The sequence below is a fragment of the Lampetra planeri genome, chromosome 1 (assembly GCF_965212315.1).
Source record: "Lampetra planeri chromosome 1, kcLamPlan1.2.h2, whole genome shotgun sequence".
NCBI lineage: Eukaryota > Metazoa > Chordata > Hyperoartia > Petromyzontiformes > Petromyzontidae > Lampetra > Lampetra planeri.
The window spans coordinates 8,600,817-8,621,979 of record NC_136107.1 but is presented as its reverse complement, the minus strand read 5'-3'; the positions used below and the strand labels follow the sequence as shown (position 1 = coordinate 8,621,979).

Below are 21,163 nucleotides of genomic sequence, written 5' to 3'. Positions count from 1 at the left end.
CTTTCCATTACATCAGGGCCACGCCCCTAGGCTTCCCCCCATTGGCTATGGACCAGGACCAGCAGAGCCAATCATCATGACGAGTTGTGATACGTCAGTGAGCCGGATATATCCTCACATTACACGTGCTTGAGTTCACTGGCAATGTGTTCCTGGTTGGAGATGCATTGGGCTCTATGGTGTAGTGTCTTGATGAGGGAATTCTTCTGGGATGGATGGTGGTGGGAATCCGGTTTTAGGTAAGCATCAGTATGGGTAGCTTTCCTGTAGACAGAGTGGCTCATTGAACCATCAGGTCTCCTTTTAATTAGGACATCCAAAAAGGGTAACTTGCCATCTTTTTCACACCTTTTTCCCACCCAGCCATCAGATTCACATGGTGAATCTGATGGCTGGGTGTATGGAATTGATGTGGTCGAGGACTTGGTCTAGAGCAGGCCGGCCATGTGGCCAGATGACAAAAGTGTTATCTACGTACCTCTGCTATGTATGGCAAAGTGATGGTTTTGCTTGGATCCTCAGAAGGTTGTCTCCCCATGGCTGGGAAAGCAGCTTTGCGGATTGTACGGTCTGAGTATCCGTTCATCCTGAGGGCTTGGTTTACGTGCTCCAACTCACTAGCTCGGTGGTGCTGGTCGGGTGGAATTCCTTTCCAGCTCAGACCCCGCTTGCTTGCCCATCGCCACATATATAGTCTTGTTGTGGCTCCCCCCTCGCGAGTTCAGCAGTTCCACTGCTGGATTATATTTTTTCCGCCTGAGGACGACCGCTTGTGTTGCGATCGAAACGTCGTGATTTATTATATTTTATACCATTCGTGACTTTACCGAAAGAACTAAAGAGTATGGATTCCTGCAGTCACGAAAGCTTCAAATCAAGATTGATGTGATTACTGATATGCAATACTCGGGTGTCTACAAACTGAGTTGTGGCTGCAGCAGCAGTTACATTGGGGAAACGAAACGACATGTCTCAGACCGCGTTCGCAAACACAAGGCAGATCTGAAACACGGTAGGGCCAATACCTCTGCCGTTGCTGATCACTGTTTTAACGCAGTGGGCTCACACGAAATTGACTTTTTCAAGACGAAGGTACTCTGCAAACCCACCGGCTATTATCAGAGATGTGTTCATGAAGCCATCCAGATATAGAAACACAGACACAACTTCAACCAAGAAGATGGGTACAAACTGAGCAATAATTGGAAGGACGTTATTAACCAGTTAAAGTCTTAACTGACTGTGATGATTCCTTCCTACCTGCCTATGTCAGCTGTTATTTCCAACTCTCTGTGTGTCTTTCTCTATCTATCTCTCTGTGCATCTCTCTCCAATCTCTACTCCAGTGACCCGGGTGCTGCTGCGGGGTCCACTTTCTGCCCAGCCTCCTTCCCGCCCCCTTCTCTCCCCCCCCCCCTGCAGCTGATCTCTCCAGTGCTGCCGCGGTGGTCCACTTTACTCCAGTGACCCGGGTGCTGCTGCGGGGTCCACTTTCTGCCCCGCCTCCTTCACCCCTCCCCCCTTCTCTCTCCCCCCCGACTGCCGAGGCCTATATAACATCACTAGCAGTAGTACCCGGCGTTGCCCGGGTGAAAAATATATTTCTTAATAACCTTACATATATACACACCCTCACCACTCACCACTCACCCTCACCATTCACCCTCACCACTCTCCCTCACCACTCTCCCTCACCACTCATCCTCACCAATCACACCCTCACCAATCACCACTCACCCTCAACACTCACCCTCACCACTCACCACTCACCCTCACCATTCACCCTCACCACTCTCCCTCACCACTCTCCCTCACCACTCATCCTCACCAATCACACCCTCACCAATCACCACTCACCACTCACCCTCAACACTCACCCTCACCACTCACCCTCACCACTCACCCTCACCACTCAACCTCCCCTCACCACTCACTAATCACCACTCACAATCGGCACTCACAACCGCCCTCACCATTATATTTTTGCCCCAGTCAACGCCGGATATTTCCCATTCGTAGCAGTTCATATCAACTCTATAACCAACTTATATTAAACAGGAAGCGCGATCCTAAAGTAATTTACAACCTTCGATTAGTCCTTTGTGCGATTCAAAGAATCGATTCCTGGCATGTTGGGGGTTTACATTTTGAATGATAGAGTTTCATTTTCATTGTTATTTTATTTTTTTATTTTTTCAGGAGTTTTTAATTACATTTTTGCCCCGGTCAACGCCGGATATTTCCCGTTCGTAGCAGTTTATATCGACTTTAACCAACTTATAGTAAACGGGAATCGTCCGAATCTAAAGGAATCTACAACCTTCGATTCCTTTGCGCGATTCAGAGAATCGATTCTTGGCGCGTCGGGTTTAAAAGTAATTACACAGTTGTTTTTTCATTGGTATGTAATGTTTGAAAGTTTTCATAAGATTTTAAATGTATTTTCCCCCCGGGCAACGCTGGGTATATCGAGTTTATACCACAAAGTCGTCGCTTGACACGGGTGGGGTGTCGAGGCCTAGTACCGTGCAGAGCCTCCGGCCTCGCCTAGATTGCCCACCCGGCTGAGGCTGGGTACCGGGGCCGTTACCCCCCCCCCCCCCGCGCTACAATAATACTGTGTAATCGCTATAATTGTATTATCTACCGACCCTATAATAGTAATTGCACACATTGTGGTGGGGGGGGAGTGAAGAGGACGTGAAACTTTGATGAATTTACCTCAGAGTCGCGTGGTGGGTGTCGAGGCCTAGTACCGTGCAGAGCCTCCGGCCACGCCTAAATAGCCCATCCGGCTGAGGCTGGGTACGGGTGCCGTTCCCCCCCCCCCCCCGCGCTACAATAATACTGTGTAATCGCTATCATTTTATTATCTACCGACCCTATAATAGTAATTGCACACATTGGGGTGGGAGGGGAGTGAAGAGGACGTGAAACTTTGATGAATTTACCTCAGAGTCCCGTGTTAATGCGTGCGCATATTTTTAACGGGAATTAAAAATGGCGTCCACCCCGCAGCGAATGCGTCGCTACCCGTTGCCAGGGGCAACCGCCGTCCAATGAAACTGCGTATGGTCCGGCGACACACAGACACACACACAGACAGACAGATTTGCGATTTTATATATATAGATGCCACGGCCGATTTCTCGCCTACTTCAGCAGTTTTTTCTTTCTGTGGTTGTCCCACCTGATGTCGATTGCTTGTGTTGCGATCGAAACGTCGTGATCTATTATATTTCAAAGAGTATAAGTATATGTGTTGAGAACATCCCCAGGCTGATAATTAAGCCTTATGGAACACGACAGCACATGGGTTTCTTAGAGGACTACAGTCCTTATATGGACATGTAGAAGGGACAGTTTGAGAGGTTCGAGTTTATCAAGCATTGAAATGTATCAGAAGTGCCTACAAAGTCACGGAGGTGCTCAAGGAGTATGGAGTGTTCTGTGGTGTCAAAAGCAGCAGCAAGTTATATGAGAATTAGGAGTGTAAGCCACAGAGTGCGAAGGGAAGAAAGTCACAGCAGGGACCTAAGTGGATACCATATTGTACTGGGTCATTGCGACACATTGTGGGAGTTATTTTCAGAGGGGTGGGAGACGAAAACCCTCTCTATGATTTTTCAGCGGAAATGGAGGCCGGAGAGTGGATGGGAATGTCTAATGTTGTTGGGATTCAGTGTGTGTGTTTTTTGCAGGAGAGTGGAAACATGAGTTTTAAGAGCTAAAGGAATAATACCAAATTAGATGGAGGCCTGGGAATACAAAAGGACACACGCATTCGTAATAAAAGAGTTAGCCATCAGAATTCCATTCCTGATTTTCTAAACCTATTCATATAAATCGTGTGTACGTTGTTCAAACTTGGACACTGATGTAGTGGATAAGGAAGCCATGCTCTGGGGACCATGAAGGGAATATAAATGCCAACCTATTGAACAAATAAACATTGCAAATAGCATGCAAATATCGAGATGCCCATGGAATACATCCCTATACAGCCTAAAATAGCAACGCTGATAACGAGTTCAAACGCTGTTTCCAGTTCCTCGTATGTAAAAGGTGCAACTACTTTACATAAGATTTGCTGGATATATACATTCTGTGAATGCTCTGACTTACTTCAGTCTGAACAAGTCTGAACAAGTTCCAATTGCAGGTAAGGAGTGCATGTTTTCAGGGTTGTGATATCTAGGCTGTCTGTCTTTAACACGCACCTGTCATAAGCAACGTTTTGTGATTTTTTTTTGGAACAAAGGAATAGTCAGTTATTTTACAAATACAATGTTAAACAAGATACATGTTAGCCATTTTAAATGTTTTAGAAGGTATTCATGTACCCCAACTAGGCAGAGTTTCTCGCTCTGCATTGTGCATAGTTTTCCCCTCATTGCTTGCAGTTCTTTCCTACTAGATTGAGCTTTTATATTTCTCAAACCCCTTTAACGTTGTTTCACATTTACATTCATATTAATTATTAACAATTACTCATCACTCACGTTTAACTTTGTAATGGGCGTTTTTATTGTCATTCATATTCATTTGGCAGCAGTGAAATTACATTCTATGGACCTGATTAGAAATAATGCTCAGTTTGAATCGTTTTTTATGCAATAAACACAGTGAGTGAAGGCGTTTGTGTAAATTATTTTGGATAATGAATCGGTGCTTCTCAATAGATGTGGCTGGGTAGTCTGGCACCATAATGCCTGTAATTCTCAAGACAGTATTTAGACACCCAGACATTTCATTCATTGGACCCTAAGTTCACAAGACCCTTAGGCAGGCCGATTCTGGAACACAACATTGAATTAGAGATTAATGTTATTTTACCTTAGTCTTTGTGCCCTTTTCCCCATGTGCATCTCCACCATGACCTATTTATGTATTGAGTTATTTAGATATGTTACTGGTTGTTTAAAATATAATGTATGTTATTAAAGTATTGATGGAATCGTTATATAAAAACTACTTTCTACAAAAAAGTGTTTTCAAACACCATTCACGGACACGAAAAAAGAGGGCAAGGTCAACATGGATTTCCAGTAAATGGTCAACTTTCCGTGTTCAACATTTCACCCCCTTTTCCACACGCAACCATTTTTACATCAGTGTTTAATTTCCAGCTATTATGACTTTTTGACAGTCGAGTTTTGCAGATGGAGCGCTTCCCTAGATTCCCAAACTATCAATGAGCAGTTTTGAGAGATTGTAATGATGACACTTTATTTAAATGACTCTGCATGTTTTTGACAACTATTAAACATACAACTAATTTAGATTATCCAAGCAAGCAAACCACTGCTCGATATGAGGGTTTTGATAATAATTTTATGGGGAAAAAATGGGCAAATTCGAGTTCCCAATATTGATATTTTACACAATTGCGTTGCACCCAATCTGATTTCTGTTTTAGAAAGGTAAGACTTACCTTTATGGTAAACGACCCTCACTGATGTGATAAGATTATCTTTGTGGCAAACATGTTATTTTTTTAAATAACTAATGCAACACTCCTGTTTTATAACAATGCTCATATGAACACAAGATTAACCCGAATAAATCACCACATGGTGGTGATTGTAATTCGGAGATGCCCCTTCAGTTGCAGTGGTAAACTTGAGCGTATGCACGGTTCATGAAAGTAATTCTTAACTCTATGCCGACTAGTTTTCAGACATATGGGCAGATACACAACATGTATCTACATATAGCTATTTCTGAAAAAACATTTCAGAATACCCTATTGCCTGCTTGTGCAATACAAGGTCTGCCATAATTGTATTGTCTGCTTTCCAAAATATATTTATATGATCACATTGGATCGTATATTTTTTGTATATAAAAATTTCTGACAAAATATTTACAACGTAACAAAAATACGTTGATCAAAATTTGAAATAAAATTCTGTCACCCTGTATATTCGGGCTTATTTATGACATTGCCGGAATATGAATTCATCATATTCGTTGTTCATTGAATTATAAGCAATGTTTTATTGTAACTGCATGCTGGTTGCAAAGATACAAAGATTAGAAGTCTTACAGCAGACTTGTGTTCAGTAAATTGCAGTTAAATAACTTTCAAGTCACCTTTATTCGTACTTTACTTACATCAATGTGCAAAACAAGATGATTAAATTATGACTTGCTCTTTTTAATAATCCTCATTAGAGTTGGTGCTAGTGGGCTGTTGGGGTTGGCCCTGAGCCACGAAATATCACTTTGGCCCATCCGAGTTCACTCTCCCAAGTGGTGAATGACTTTTAGAGTGCCCCCCCACCCCAATGCTAGAGGAGCCGGAGCCAGAACTAGGTCTGATCCTCATTAATGGCTGCTATACATTTCCACATGATGAGCCACTTCGTTGAGCTATCATTTGTGGCCAGGTCGCTTATGAAAAATAATTATATAGCTCAGTGGGCCTTACCTTGTAAAATAAAAAAAATTGTAAAAAACACTAATTTTAATGTCCACTTTAATTGAATTGCCATCTTCATGGTTGCCCTCAATTAAACACTACTTCCGAGAATCATACTAGTACAAATTCTATTATCAAAACTTACAGAAGAATAAGGTATTATTAGTACCTCGAAGATATCTACTTGCAGTAACTGAGGAATACATTTTACTGGTAGGAACCACCTGGTTCCACCAGCCCACAGGGGATTATTGTGTCCGTCCGTCCGTCGTGCAGGGAGGGGCTGGGTGGGGAGGGAGGGGCTGGGTGGGGAGGGGAGGGTGGGGAGGGGCTGGGTGGGGAGGGGAGGGTGGGGAGAGGCTGGGTGGGGAGGGTGGGGCTGGGTGGGGGGTGGGAGGGGTGGGGCTGGGTGGGGAGGGGCTGGTCACCCCGTGGTGCACTTATAAAACTCAACGTTTAACCTACTCACGCCGGCTTGTGCCCACCCTCACAGTCAGCCATATTTGCGGAAAACACCATGCCGCCGTTGACCCTGGCCATTGACCGAGCAACCCAACGTTCCTACCAGCTCCCTCCGCAGGAATGTGTTACCTCGGGCATGTACAAAGCGATGCCCGTGCGTCATTCGCAAGGCACAGTGCCTGTACACCTCTATACAGGTACCAGGAAACGAGCATTCTCCAAATCCAGCCATCCGATGAAGGAGCTGACACAAAACCCAACTTCTTTTCACTATGACCGTTGACCCCTTCTATGCGCAATCCAACAATAAATGTTTAGTTTTTGTACAATAGTTCCTATTGGCTCATTATGTGTTGGCTGGTGGCACTTGCCTATAACATCTGGAAACACATATTCTCAGGTTTTTTCGGTAAAGTCACGTGACTTTACCGAAAAAACCTGAGAATATGAATCATTGCAGTCACGAAAGCTTCAAATCTAGAATCTGGAAACACATCAGCGTTTGCTTAGCTAGCTTATGTGACTGAAAGTCGAAACCAAACAAAAGTTTGTATGATTAGAGAAATGCTCCTCAAAACATATGTCGAGAAAGCCCATTGACGAATAAAAATTTAGAGAAATGGGCTAGTGTATTGGCCCATAATCCTTAACAACAGCGCATTTACTGATGTTTGTATAAATCTACTGTTCCGCACTAGATAGAGGTCCCTGTAGATTAATGAAAAACGTTTCTAAACAATTTTACATAATTCGTTGATGAGATAATGACATTCGAATTTCGAATATTGGTCAGAGGCAGTGGCGGCTCCTGCAAAATCTCTCAGGGGGGGTAAATGTCTGGATGATTGATAAGGATAAGGTCCACCCATGCAAAGGATAAATTAACAGCTTAAGCATGTAAAGGCAACTTCACTTCTTTAATATTAATGAAAAATAAAGTGACTCTTACAATACATCTTGTTTGTTTCTATACTCACTATTAATACAATCCACTCATGTTTATTTTATTAAAGATTCCACTAGGTGGCGACAAATAATTTTGTTGGATGAAACGTGCTTACGTATGATGACATAAGCACGTTAGTGCGAGCCCTCCCGGAAGCCATAAAGAATGCATTGCAGCGCCCCCCCGTTCGAAAAAAAACATCTTTGAATGTAAGTCTATGGGACCACTCGGGGCGATTCTCAGCCGGAGGGAAATCGCCCAAAAAGAGGCGGTACTCCACAGAACGTAGCATGACGCTGATTGGACTATATCCAGAGGCACAGTGACGGCTAGCGTGACTCTGTGGTTGAATGACATTGGTGGTGCGTCGCCCAATCGCCCTAATGAAGAAACCGCCCCTGGTCAGAGGTTATGTAAAGTGCTTAAATGTGCCTAGACATGTTTCCCCCCAGAAGGCTGATTGATAAAACAGTTTTCAGATTTTAAAATGTCCTTATGCTTGGGTATAATGAAGACTGAGTTTAGAGTGGATGTGGCAAGTGTACAGGTTGTAAGATGATGGTATTTCTTTTAGTGCCATGATCTGTATTGGTCGTAATGACTTAAGTAACCTTTACCATTACTATGAATAAAAATAAATATTTACATCAATAGCCACCTCAAAATCTATATGTTGTTCTTTCTGTGTTGTGTTGAAAGGCCACCAGTCCTCCAGGTGAACAAGACAAGAATGCATGGACCGGACAATTCAGGGTGGTCCCAACCCCTTCCTCCCTACACCATATCGGGCGCGCAAAATGCAGGCCCTACATATCCACCGCCTGTGCCCCCCAATTACCCCATGCCAATGTCTGCTTACCCGCAACCTGTTCAAGGGCCTCAGATAGTCGTTATGCAGCAGCAACAGCAGCAACAACAGCAGCAACAACCACAACAGCAACAAACGTTTGTCAACATTGGACCAAAGAGCTATCTGGGCTGGTCTATATTCACCTGCCTTTGCTTGTGCTGGCCGATCGGCATCCCTGCACTGGTGTTTTCCACGATGGTGAGTGGTTTACCGTCTCCAGAAATACAAATTCCCATGGGCCCATGGGGTTCGAAACCCAAATATATTACCCAGAGAGACACGTTTATGTAGCCCAGTGAGCTCCAGAGACACACTGTGATGGTTTGAATATAAATTCTGTAATCTGGTGTTTTCACACAAATGTCATCCAATTGAACACGCACATTTCACCTGTGTGTGGGGTCCAGCTGATAGCCCTGTGGTTTTTTTGTGCGAATATCTCTCTTTGATAGAAGTATTTTGTTACGTCTCCGCAGAACAATAATGTTAATTTAGCCCACTATATGTAATAAGAGCTCTTCTGAGATGCAATAGACAATTACATCATCCCAAACTTTCATAAAATGTCCTATCGTATTCAGAAATGGAAAATTGTATTCATGTTAAGAGCAAATGCAGCTCAATTTTGTGTGAAATATCCATTGCTTTAGTGTTGTGGAGCATACTTTAAATCTAGCAATTTGGAGAGGAATGGTAAATCATGGAGGATTGTTACTGACCATGCACAAAACACATAAAAGCAGGTGTAATTAAGTACCTGAATAGATCATCACCACACAAGTATGTTGATGATATAGTCTTTATCAAGTGTTTGTGTTCTCCCACATGCATTGCTGTTTTTTCTGGGCACTGGTAAAATACTCAGAAAGAATTGTCCAAACAACACAAGCAGGACCCTTGTAAAAAGGAGTCTCTAAACTAGGTTCTTTGAGTATACTATTAATACTCTTAGTTCTTTCGGTAAAGTCACGTAGGTAAAAAATGAAATTAATAAAAATAAAACAATAAAATCACGACGTTTCGGAGGCAACACAAGTCTCCGTCATCAGGTGGGACCGTCACAGCCAGATTTGCTGCATCAAGTGCCTTTTTTTTAGCCCCGCCCCCCTCCCTCCCGATACGTTCCATTCATTGGCTACCACATTCTGATAAGCCCCCCCCTCTCCTCCCCCTCAACTTGTATTTAAGGGCTTGCATCTTGAATCCTTGCCTCACTTGATGCAGCAAATCTGGCTGTGATGGTCCCACCTGATGACGGAGACTTGTGTTGCCTCCGAAACGTCGTGATTTTATTGTTTTATTTTTATTAATTCTAGATTTGAAGCTTTCGTGACTGCAAGGAATCATATTCTTAGGTTTTTTCGGTAAAGTCACGTAGGTAAAACATCAAAATTAATGAAAATAAAATAAAATAAAAACAAAAATTCATTAATTTTGATGTTTTACCTACGTGACTTTACCGAAAAAACCTAAGAATATTATTTTTATTTCATTTTTTTCCTACGTGACTTTACCGAAAGAACTAAGAGTATGAATCCTTGCAGTCACGAAAGCTTCAAATCTAGAATTATACTATTAATGTATTCTATATCATTATGTGAGAGGATAAAAAAAATACCTTGTGCACCCTAATGGATCTCTTTATTTCTTGTAGGTGCAAGAGAAATGGACGAGAGGTGATGCGCATGGAGCACTGGAAAGTTCGATCATCGCCAGGAACCTCAATATCGCCGGAACCACATTGGGCCTCGTATGGATTGTGGCTGTGTGCATCGCAGTCCCTCTTTATTATCAAAGTAGTTATTACTATTATTATAATTATAATGGGTAGGCATGTTATATCTGTCTAAGATGCCTCATTTTTGCTGATTCTTGACATAGTATTGCCTTTTGATATTAGATTAATTTCAAACTCGTGGTAAAAGTAACCTCTGTGATCAGAAGTTAAACTCTATAAAGTACCAGGAAGTGAATTACAATGATGAAGGATGACACTTCAGACTCGTTGAATGCTTGCTAAGGCAGATAAGTTCTAATATATTTAATTCAACTGCCTGAAAATGTTTTCTTAACATCCTCATGTACTTCTTGGAGTTACCTTAATGTTTCAGTTATTTGCTTGCTACTTTGAGCATCACATGGCTATGAAAACAAATTTCAAGTGTATTCCTTGGGTCTTATTTGTAAACAATGATCATCACCTATAGTATACTCAGGCTCCACATGCTACCACTATCGGTTTTTATGCCACAAGCCAGCTCAGTTCTGCACATGAACTGATCTCATTGTTCCACCTCCACAATGGTCGTAATCTTTAGGACATTCCCTTATTTTGCTGCAATTCGATCACCAGTCTCGTTCACACCAACGACCAACTTTTTTGGCGATATGTTCTGGCTAAGTCTAATTTTGTTTTACTCATTCACATTAAGTGGAACTCTTCGTAGATTTTGTGAAGTTATTCAATAATTTTGGTTATCCATTTTATTTACTCTTTTGTCAGCAAATTTGAGTTCACTAATACTTTATCTATATGTTTATTCATTTATTGCTGTAATATTGGAATTTGGAAAATATATTGTAATTTTGCTTTGAATTGCTTTGGTGAAAATGTATCTTGTTGCCTGAGAATTTAGTTGACTTAAAATTCCTTTGAATAAAATATATTTTCTGTTAAATCTAGACTATTAGATAATCGTTTCTCTTTTTAAGGTCTGATTGATAACATGTATGTGATACGTGGTAGAAAATCCATTCCAAAACCAGCTTGCTGACTAAGTTAAACATTTAATGTTGTTTTTCTAGAGTATTAAAGTAAATATGGAACGATACTCACAATAATGGGATGTTTATGGTGTAATAATACTTGACGTTAGTCACTGTCATCGTGATATAAAATGTTATATCGTGGTGACAAATGTGGTGGTGTGTTCAATAATTAATTGTATGGTGCACGCATTGTGTAACATTCATGGTTGTAAGCACACTGAACCATCCGTTATGTACCTAAACTGGGAGCTAGTATTGTGCACTAACCACTGCATGATCTGTGTTGTGAAACCGCCGAACGGAGTTTTATTCCCACTCACAGCCAACGTCAGTTACGAATTACCAAACTTTGGTCGACTCAGCGTTAAATGAGTACCTGTTTCGTTCAGTGTGTAAATATAACCTGAGCTTACCTCTGTCTCGTTCATCAGCAATGAGGAGGCTGGCTACATCGCCCCCTTGTGAGCCGTGCCACCCATACATTGGTGCTAACAGCACTTGCACCTCCGATTAGTACGGTTGGAGACGTGCTGTGTTGTATGTGTAGTGGGTATAAATTGACGGAGAACTTCTGGTGAGGCAACACGATATTTATTTCGCTTTTCTATAAGGTCCCTAACACAAAGGGGTATAGCGGCCACCTTTACCCGATACCTGGGGAGGTATGGTCTCCGGACTATATGGGCCCTATCACTGGGAACCCCGTTAACCTTCCGTCCTCCGGCTGGGGCCCTAGGGGAGGCGATGCTGTCCCGACCGTACCGGGTCCTAGGGTCCTGACCACTGGCCTCACTGAGCTCCGGCCCTTAGAAGGACGGAGCTTGGGGTCCAGGGTCCTATCATCCAGGGACCTATCCTTCCCTGACCACTGGCCTCACTGAACTCCGGCCCTTAGAAGGACAACAGAGCTTGGGGTCCAGGGTCCTAGCTTCAGCCCAGGTCTTCGGTCTTCAGCGCGGAGATGACTGAGCCAGACCCTTGAGAGGTTCGGCTTATATACTGGTTAGTGGCGTCCTCCGCCCTAACCACGCCTCCCTTCCAGAACTTTCTGGAAGGTGACATCATCCCCCGGTCCTCCCTCCCGGGGTCCCGGGGAATGTGTCCCAGGATCCGTTTCCTAGGGATTGTCGTTGACCCCTTTTGGGCCATGGTCATGAGCCCTGGCGTGATAGCGCTTCTGCCCCCTATTGACGAGAAGGGGGAGCTACCAGCCCACAGAGTGGTGAGTGCGAATTACCCCTCCATATGTACATGCGTACATACAACAGCCTGTGTGGACTACACGGAGAATCACTTCATAAGTCGTCTGTATTAATGTCTGGCATAGACCATAAGCCCAGAGACTTAACTCAACTCTTGACAATGAACAAGTAGCCAATTGACACATCAAACCTGAACTTGAAACACAACCATGTGTAAAAAGCACAGTCTCTGTGCATATGCAAAACAAACTTATCAGCATTTCCTGAAGACGTGTACACTTGACGGTCGATTAAGCCTAAATTCGTCACCGATACGGTATGTTCAAAATCAGCACGGGGGGGGGGAGGCGAGCAGGTATGGTTCTTGTTAGCCTCAGGAGGTGCTCGCAAACCACACGTGTCACTTATTGTGCATAAGAGACAAGTCTGTACACAAGACAATTGGAATAAAGACGCGCCGTGAATAAAATGACTACAGTTGACTAAATAAATAAATGACACCAGCTGACTACTAATAACTGAATGACTACAGCTGACGTTACTCAATGAATGAATGACAACGGCTGACGCTACTCGATAAATCAATGAAGATTCGCTGCCATGTTGCTGTGGGAACTAATTCACTCCCCCCTCCCCTTCTCGGTTAATAGCGAAGCCATTGGCGCCTTAATGTCGGTCGACATAAACATCTAATAGGATTTTTTTAACGTAATCTTTACACAACTCATCGGTCATACGGCCCTCCGGAGTTAATAACTTCAGTGTCATTAATTTAGTCCAAGTAAACTGGACCTTTTTATTTTTGCCACGGGCTTGCTCCATCCCACAGTGAGGCGCCATCCCCTGAGCAACATGGCGGAAGGAAGTGACGTTGCCACCACGCGATTAAGACAAAAGGTTTATATATTTTTTTAAACGTAGTTTATCGCAATACAGCTTCATTGCGAACGTCTAAAATTCGAATGATAACGGGAAATACGAATAAATGTTGTGATTTACAAAACTTATCGCCTCGTATTGTCAACACGAGCGGATGTGACGTCGCGATCGCTGCCTGGAATAATTTCCCGCCTTTTTTTCGTAAACAGAAACAACGCAGACGCGGGCGACAGTCAAGTTGTGTGTGTCTGTGTCGATGTATGTCTGTCCCTCTGTCTTTCTGTAAATCACCGCATGCCCTTGTGTCTGGTTAGCTTAGTCTGTGCCTCTCAATCTTTGTGTGGTGCTTTCTCGTGGTGTGCTTGTGTCTCGCTTTGTCTCTGTATATGCCCCCTGTCTGTCACTCTTTGACTGCGCGTCTGTCATTCTGCGTCTGTCACCCATTCAAACTGTATCTGTCTATGTTTCTGCGTCTCTCCCTGTGTATCTCACTCCTTCCATTCGACAATATCATTGTCTCCATGTCTTTGTTTGCATGTCTTTCAATGTCTTTGTCAGTCTCAATGTATCGGCCTATCTCTCTCCTCTTCTCCCTGCCTACGGCTGCATTCGAATTCGAGATTGTTTTGTTTTAATCACAAGAATATAATATAATACGCGTTTCCCCCACTCAGATAAGCAGGCCGGAAACAATGTCGGAAATTCCTAATTCATATGGCGGGAGCCGGTTGATACAAAGGAGACAGCCACTGTTGTCTTTACACAAAGTGTTTGCTGTATTCGAGATATATATTGACTTCGGGATGACGATGGTGGTTATAGTGTTGGATTGCATTCGCCTTAGACGTAGGGTGGGGATGTTTCAACGGGGTGCAGTTTGTACGTAAAGGGAAAACGTGCGTGAAGTTATAATTCTGCCCTGTTGGTTATTCTGTGCATTATCTTCCCATTTGATTACTCTTGAGATCAACACTGGCGAACTGCGATGTGTGTGAGCGCGTCCAAGTCGCGTTGTGCTCGGAGTTCTTGACTGACAACTCCGACGTTCAATTAAAGACACTTCGTTCGGAGTGATTGATTGAGCCCATCATTTATCCTGTGTGGTTTATCAATTGACCACCGCTTTTTAAGAGATCTTTTCAGTGGTTGTGCATATAGACCGGTCATGCTAATGTACAATTACCACCACTGTAATGGTGTTTAAGCAGGGATTCAATTTAATTTTACATTCCTTTGCGTTTGAGATAAAGTACTGTATTTTAAGATTCCCTGCTTAATACTGTTTAATTTCTAAATGTGTTTTTTTGCTCTTTAGAAAAAAAATTGTCATGAATCATTGTCCATGTGTTTCAGGCTAAGAGTTTGAAGGCAGGTTCACAATGGCATCACAAGAATTCACTGTGAGTGTACTGTCATGTCACGTTGCCATCTACTGTGTAGTACACGATGTCTTGTGTATTGTATCATGCAAGGCCGTAGCCATGGAGTCAACATTGGGGGAGACCAAATCTTCCAGGGCGTCTGGGGGTCCCCCCCCCCCAGAAAAAAAAAAATCTAAATTTGAAAACGAATTTCCTGCCTAAAATATTAAAAAATTCACTAACACATAGGATGGACTCTTTATTTTTTTTTTACAATATTGTCTAATAGTGTATTGTATTACATTGCTCTGTTTCTTCTTTTTTACCTTTTCTTGTTTCATTGAATGTAATGGCAGTGATTAGGCATTAATAATGTACAACCATTACCACCATCATATAAACAGAAATCTATTTTATAGCAATATATCACGAGTGTCACGAGCTTATCAGTTATCTCTTTAGCGTTCCTTCACTCTTCAAGACCGCCTCCGTCACTGCCATCCTCAAAAGGGGCCCCTCTAACCCCGCTCATATTTGCCCAATTTCCAATCTCTCCTTCCTCTTCAAGGTGTTTGAGGTAATCTTTTCTTATTTCCACCTTGCCCTCCACGACTTCCATCATCCTTTGCATTCAGGCGTTCGTACTGTACACTACTGAAACTGCTCTTATTATCTTTCCCCGTTATCTACCTCACTCACCCTTGCGGTACGAATCATCCCTTTCTCCCTTCCCTCCATTCTCACCCACACCCCTCAAACACCCCTTTCCCTTCACTGCTATCCCTCCTCTACTCCTTACCCCTTCATTGTAGCACTTTAGGTTTAATATTTTACCTCATTCCTCATGAGCTATTTTAACCCATTATTAAATAATACATGTAATAAATACTCAATTTTATCGCATGTAAACAGCTTTGAGATGCCCTGACGTGAAGGGCGCTCTTTAAAAACGAATAATGTAATTGTTTGCTTGTGTTGTTCCCATGCCACAGGTGCTCTACACTCATCAGAAGACCAAGAAAGCTAAGGCTTGGCAGGATGGCATCCTGAGAACCCATGGCAATGGCGGCAAGGTCACAGCCCCTCAACCCCTCTCCAAACTCCCCGAGCCCTCTTCTCAACACAGCCTGCAGCTCTTAAGTTGTTTGTGTATCTGAGTGTGTCAGTCTACCATTGTGTGTGGATATCAGTGTGTGTGTGTATGACCTGCAGTGTGTGGGGAACGGTGATGTATTGCTATGTGCGCTGTGCTACGAACCCGGTGACCCGAGACTGATTCCCGCTCACAGACAATATCAGTGACAGCTACCTGGACCGGTCCTGGGCCTCCCCTAGGTCGACTCATCCTCAAATGAGTACCTGGTACGGTGTGCTGGCCACATCATTCCCTCGTGTGCCATGCTGGCCTTCATAACAGCACTTGCCCCAACAGTCTGCTAAGGCTATATGGCAGATCTTTCACTTTGACCTACACTGTGGTGATTGAACACAGTATGGAAGACCAAGTCCTCAACATGACGTTCACGGGAACAGTTGTAGTGATATAAGAGTGATGAACCAGCAACTGATCACCGGCGAGCAAGTGACTGGAGGGAATCATGTATTTGTTAGTGTATGTATGTGTTATGCAGTAGAACCACGCGGAGACGAGGAATACTCTTTGCTTCTTTCGGTAAAGTCACATAGGTATAAAATAAAATAAATTACGTGACTTTACCGAAAGAACCAAAGAGTATGGATTCCTGCAGTCACATAAGCTTCAAATCACTATAAGGGCTGTTGCCATTTATTAAATCACTGTCACACTCGACATGCTACGCTCACACCAGTGTAGGTACACTCTATCTTGGTCCTTTACCCCGGTCACTGAATACTATTTGGGTCCTACCCTCGGCTACTCCTTGGGCTCTCTCACTCGTCTGCCTGGACCGGGGGTTCAGCCAATACCACTCCGCGACGAGGAGAGCGAGACCCTCTTCCAGCTGACCCTTATTGAATACTACGGGACCCTACCCTCGGCTATCCCTTTGGCTCTCCCATTCCTCTGCCCGGAGCGGGGGTTCAGCCAACACCTCTCAGCGACCAGGAAGGGAGAGACCCCCTGCAACCCATCCTTACCCTGGCTCCCCACGACGACCACGCCTTCGTCACGGGGTCCCCCTTAAGAACCCCTTGGGCGGCTCCTCCCCTCAGCTCGGATCCGCCTTTGTTCCCGAAGGTGCCCCTTGCACCACCCGTGACGTTACGTCATCCTTGACTGTCAACCCGCTCGCACCTCCTGTTTGCCGCCTCTACATCACCCCCCCCCCCACCATAAAAAAACCCAGCCGTCCCGGCTGCTAACAATACTGAAAAACAACCCATGGCGGGGTCGACGGCAAACAGCCAGAAAACCATCAATAGCAACAATTACAATAATAATAATATCCCTGGAGGTGAGGCAGGGCAATCTGCGGGGGAATAACAAGGGTGTTAAGGCAGAACGGCAAGTTCGACGGAAGGCCGCCATCTCTCAGTCCATGGTGCCGACCACACCGCCGGTGACGACGGATGTCTGTCGATACGGGGCAAGAAGGAAGAGCTCAGCGGAACAGAGCGCCTCTGGACCATGTATGTGATGCCAGTCTGCTCCCACGAGCAGCATCTTGTGCGCGAGCGGTGCGACCTCCGCCGTCGTTTCCCCCGACGAGGATGCCGGCAGCTCCTCGGGATGCACCGCATCCCGGGCTGGGTGGCCAGGCTTGTCGGACACATCAAGCACCGGCCGCTCTGGAAGTGGGGATGAATCATCGGGACGGCAATACATATCTCTTCAACCTGGATGGATGAACAATCCAGTGACGGCGACCGAATCGGATGCGCACACACTGGCCGGCGGACCTCCACGACCTCAACGGGACTCTGCCAAGGGTAATGTCATTTAGGGGACGTCCCTTTGGGTACTTGTGGGCAATGCAGCCATGCTTTATCCCCCTTCCTCCACGGAAGCCCGAATCCCTGGTGTTTCTCCAACCGTTCATTAGCTGCTTGCCGATTGGCCGAATTGCTTACAGCGGTCTCCCGTGATTCCCGCAACCTGTCAAGCGTGACTCATGGAAGCGGGCACGGTGGATCCCTTTTTAGATGGGCCCATGCCCAGCTGTATGTGCATCAGGGGTTCGGGGTCCCTTCTGTACATTAAATAAAAGGGTGAAAATCCAGTTGAGGCGTGAGGGGCCAACCTATACGCGGCGAGGACGCTCAGAATAAACAGATCCCAGTCCGACTGGGCCGCGTTCACCTGGTGGCACAGCATAGACATGAGGGCGCGATGTAAGTGCTCCACCATTCCATCGGTTTGAGGGTGGTAGGGTGAGGTTCTAATTTTCTTCGTGCCCAGGAGGTCACAGACCTTGAGCAGTCGGGAAGAAAAATTTCAACACTGGTCGGTTGGAAGCTGCTTCGGGGCTCACTTGTCTAACATGTAGCCATGCAAAAAGGTATCGGTGATGGACGAGGCCGACTGATCATGTAAGGGCCACGCCATGGGCCAGCGTATGAGGTACTCCACCCTGATCAAAAGATACTTGTGGCCTTGCTGAGAAGTTGGAAATGGGCCTAAAATGTCAAGGGCCACAAGTTAATTTACGCGTGATACCTGGATAGATTGCAGCGGGGGCCGATTGCGCAAAACTGGAGGCTTCTGACGCGCGCAATCTTGATTAAAGCGCCACTTCGCCCTCCATGCCCGGCCAGTAATAGTCCCGTTTGACGGTCAACAAAGTTTTCTGAATCCCCAAGTGCTTACATTTTTCGTGAATTACGCGAGTTAGTTTCCCCCAGAGGACTGTGGGCACCACAATGCAATACCTCTGTAACTCAGCGTCCTATCACATAAGGAGGCCATCATACAGGGCAACGGCTGGGGAGGTCGCCGGAATGGCATTATGATCGCCGGATTTAACACGGCATCGCCATTTCAAGAGAGGTATCCTCAATCTGTAGGCGGGACCATTCATTACGAACGAGACCTAGTCCGCAATCCGTGGGCAGCGGCACACCTTGAAGAGCAGCCGTGTCGGCCGTCGCCACCAACTGAGGTGTGGATTGAACTGGAGGCCTGCAACGACTAGAACCCGTCGTACATGCACACCCACTGTCCGGTGCCAACCTCGACCGACAAGGCATCCGCATTTCCGTGTTGTGCCCCCTTTCTGTGAATAACATCAAACGCGTACTCCTGCAACACCTCGAGCCAGCGGGACAGCTGACCGGAAAGTTGATCTATGCGCAAGAAATATTGTGAGGCGGCATGATCCGTCCGGACAATAAACCGCCTTCCATAAAAGTAGGGCCTATACAATTGAACGAAATAGACAATGGCAAGCAGCTCTCTACGAGTTGCACAGTAACGCTGCTCTGCGGAAGATAACGCGCGGCTGCTATATGCTACCACCCTTTCAGGGAAAGCACAGCCCCTATGCCCGTGTCGATGGCATCAGTATCCAGAACAAAGGGCAGCGAGAAGTCGGGTTAACCCAGGGGAAACGCGTCAGCCAGGGAATCCCGTAGTGGGATGAATTACTCCTCCGCTTTTCCCCATGGAACTTTTGGCCCTTAGTGGACAGCGCGTGGAGTGGCTTAGCAATTGTTGCAAAATCAAATACAAACCGACAGTAGTATGAGGCAAAACCCCTTACACCACCCGTGACGTTACGTCATCCTTGACTGTCAACCCGCTTGCACCTCCTTCTGTTCGCCCCCACAATGGTTACTCACAATACTCTACATATGTAAGGTATGTTTATTTATGTTACGTTGTGTATATTTATATATACTGTTTGTGTGTGTATCTTTGTGTACTACAGGCGATTCTGTTTGATGACAAAGGTTTGCGTCTGGACTCAGTCTTCCTGAAGGGTCAGAAAGTAAGTGTGCATGTCTGAAATTTACAAAGTTATTACGATTGTAATTTGAGTCATGGAGGTGGGGGCAGGAGGGTGGGATTGCTGTTTCTACTCAAACCAACTGCCCCTTATTCGATACTTGCCAATTAACTATGTCATTAAAGTTATTTATAACATTTAAATGGTTACATACTTATATATATATTAAAAAGCCATTGTGTACGTGTTGTACCCCCTCCGCATGTTTTCCCATTACCTTTCCGTGAAATGTTTTATTCCCACACCTCGCTCGTGAATTTCACGAAGAATTTACCGTAACAAAATTGTTACATGAATCATGATGATGTGATCAGTGATGATTTTACAAATGATGTTGCTACTGATGATAGGCTAAATCTTGACTTAAAGCTTTCGGGACTACAGGAATTTATATTTTTTGGGTTTTTCGGTAAAGTCACGTAGATAGGTTAAAAGAAAATAACAAAAACGAACAAAAAACTACGATCACACAACTCCCACCATCATTCTTCCCAGAAGAATTCGCTCATTAAAAAAAACTACACCATAGAGCTCGATGTATTTCCGACCATCATCACCTAGCCAGTGAACTGAAACATGTACACCAAGCTCTCAAGATGAATGGATATTCAGACTACACAATCCGTAAAGCTATCACCCCAACCGTTGGGAAAGAGCCATCTGAGGACCCAATCAAAACCATCACCTTGCCATACATAGCAGGGGTCACCAAAAATATCTCCAAAACCACGAGCAAACAAGATCCAGGTTCGATTTAACACAGTACATAAAATTCGTGATCTGATCCCATCTGTAAAAGATGTGATCCTTGACATGCAATACCCCAGCGTCTACAAACTAAGCTGTGTCTGCGGCAGTAGTTGCATTGGGGAAACTAAGCTACATGTCTCAGACCGTGTTCGTGAACATAAGGCAGATCTGTAACAAGGTAGGACCAATACCTCGGCCGTGGCTGATCATTGTTTTAATGCGGTGGGGTCACACAAAATAGATCTCTCGAAGACGAAGGTACTTTGCAAACCCACTGGTTATCAACAAAGATTAGTTCATGAAGCCATCCACATATACAGACACAACTTCAATCGAGAAGATGGGTATAAGCTGAGCAATCATTGGAATGACGTTATCAACCACTTTAAGTCATAACTGGCTGTGCTGTTCCCATCCTACCACCTTCCGATGTTAGTTGTTATTTTCGGCTCTCTGATTTTACATTAATAGGTCAAATTTGTCACACTAACACAGCCACCTCGCTCGCCGAGCTTGACATTGCTGCTCTGCAATCTTCCATCAACATACTAATCTCTTCTAGATTTGAAGCTTTCGTGACTGCAAGGATTCATAC

General features: G+C 44.6%; 1 protein-coding gene and 1 long non-coding RNA gene across 4 annotated transcripts in view; both read left to right on the top strand.

The window, feature by feature from the left end:
• Positions 1-4,053: 4,053 nt before the first annotated feature.
• On the top strand, positions 4,054-8,760 carry LOC144739493 (uncharacterized). The gene is made up of 2 exons (XR_013589454.1): positions 4,054-4,162; positions 8,532-8,760. It is a non-coding gene; the product is annotated as an uncharacterized LOC144739493 (long non-coding RNA).
• Positions 8,761-10,509: 1,749 nt separating this feature from the next.
• The window catches only part of ZGRF1 (zinc finger GRF-type containing 1), a 34,557-nt gene continuing 23,903 nt past the window's right edge, over positions 10,510-21,163 (top strand). The window contains exons 1-4 of one of the 3 annotated variants that reach the window (XM_078622250.1): positions 10,510-13,772; positions 14,886-14,932; positions 15,886-15,966; positions 19,741-19,800. In XM_078622250.1, the coding sequence (XP_078478376.1) occupies positions 14,912-14,932; positions 15,886-15,966; positions 19,741-19,800 (162 nt within the window). In that variant the 5' untranslated portion in view covers positions 10,510-13,772; positions 14,886-14,911. Of the gene's footprint in view, positions 14,933-15,885; positions 15,967-19,740; positions 19,801-21,163 lie in introns of all 3 variants that reach the window. The other 2 variants (XM_078622311.1, XM_078622375.1) reach the window with 2 other exon arrangements.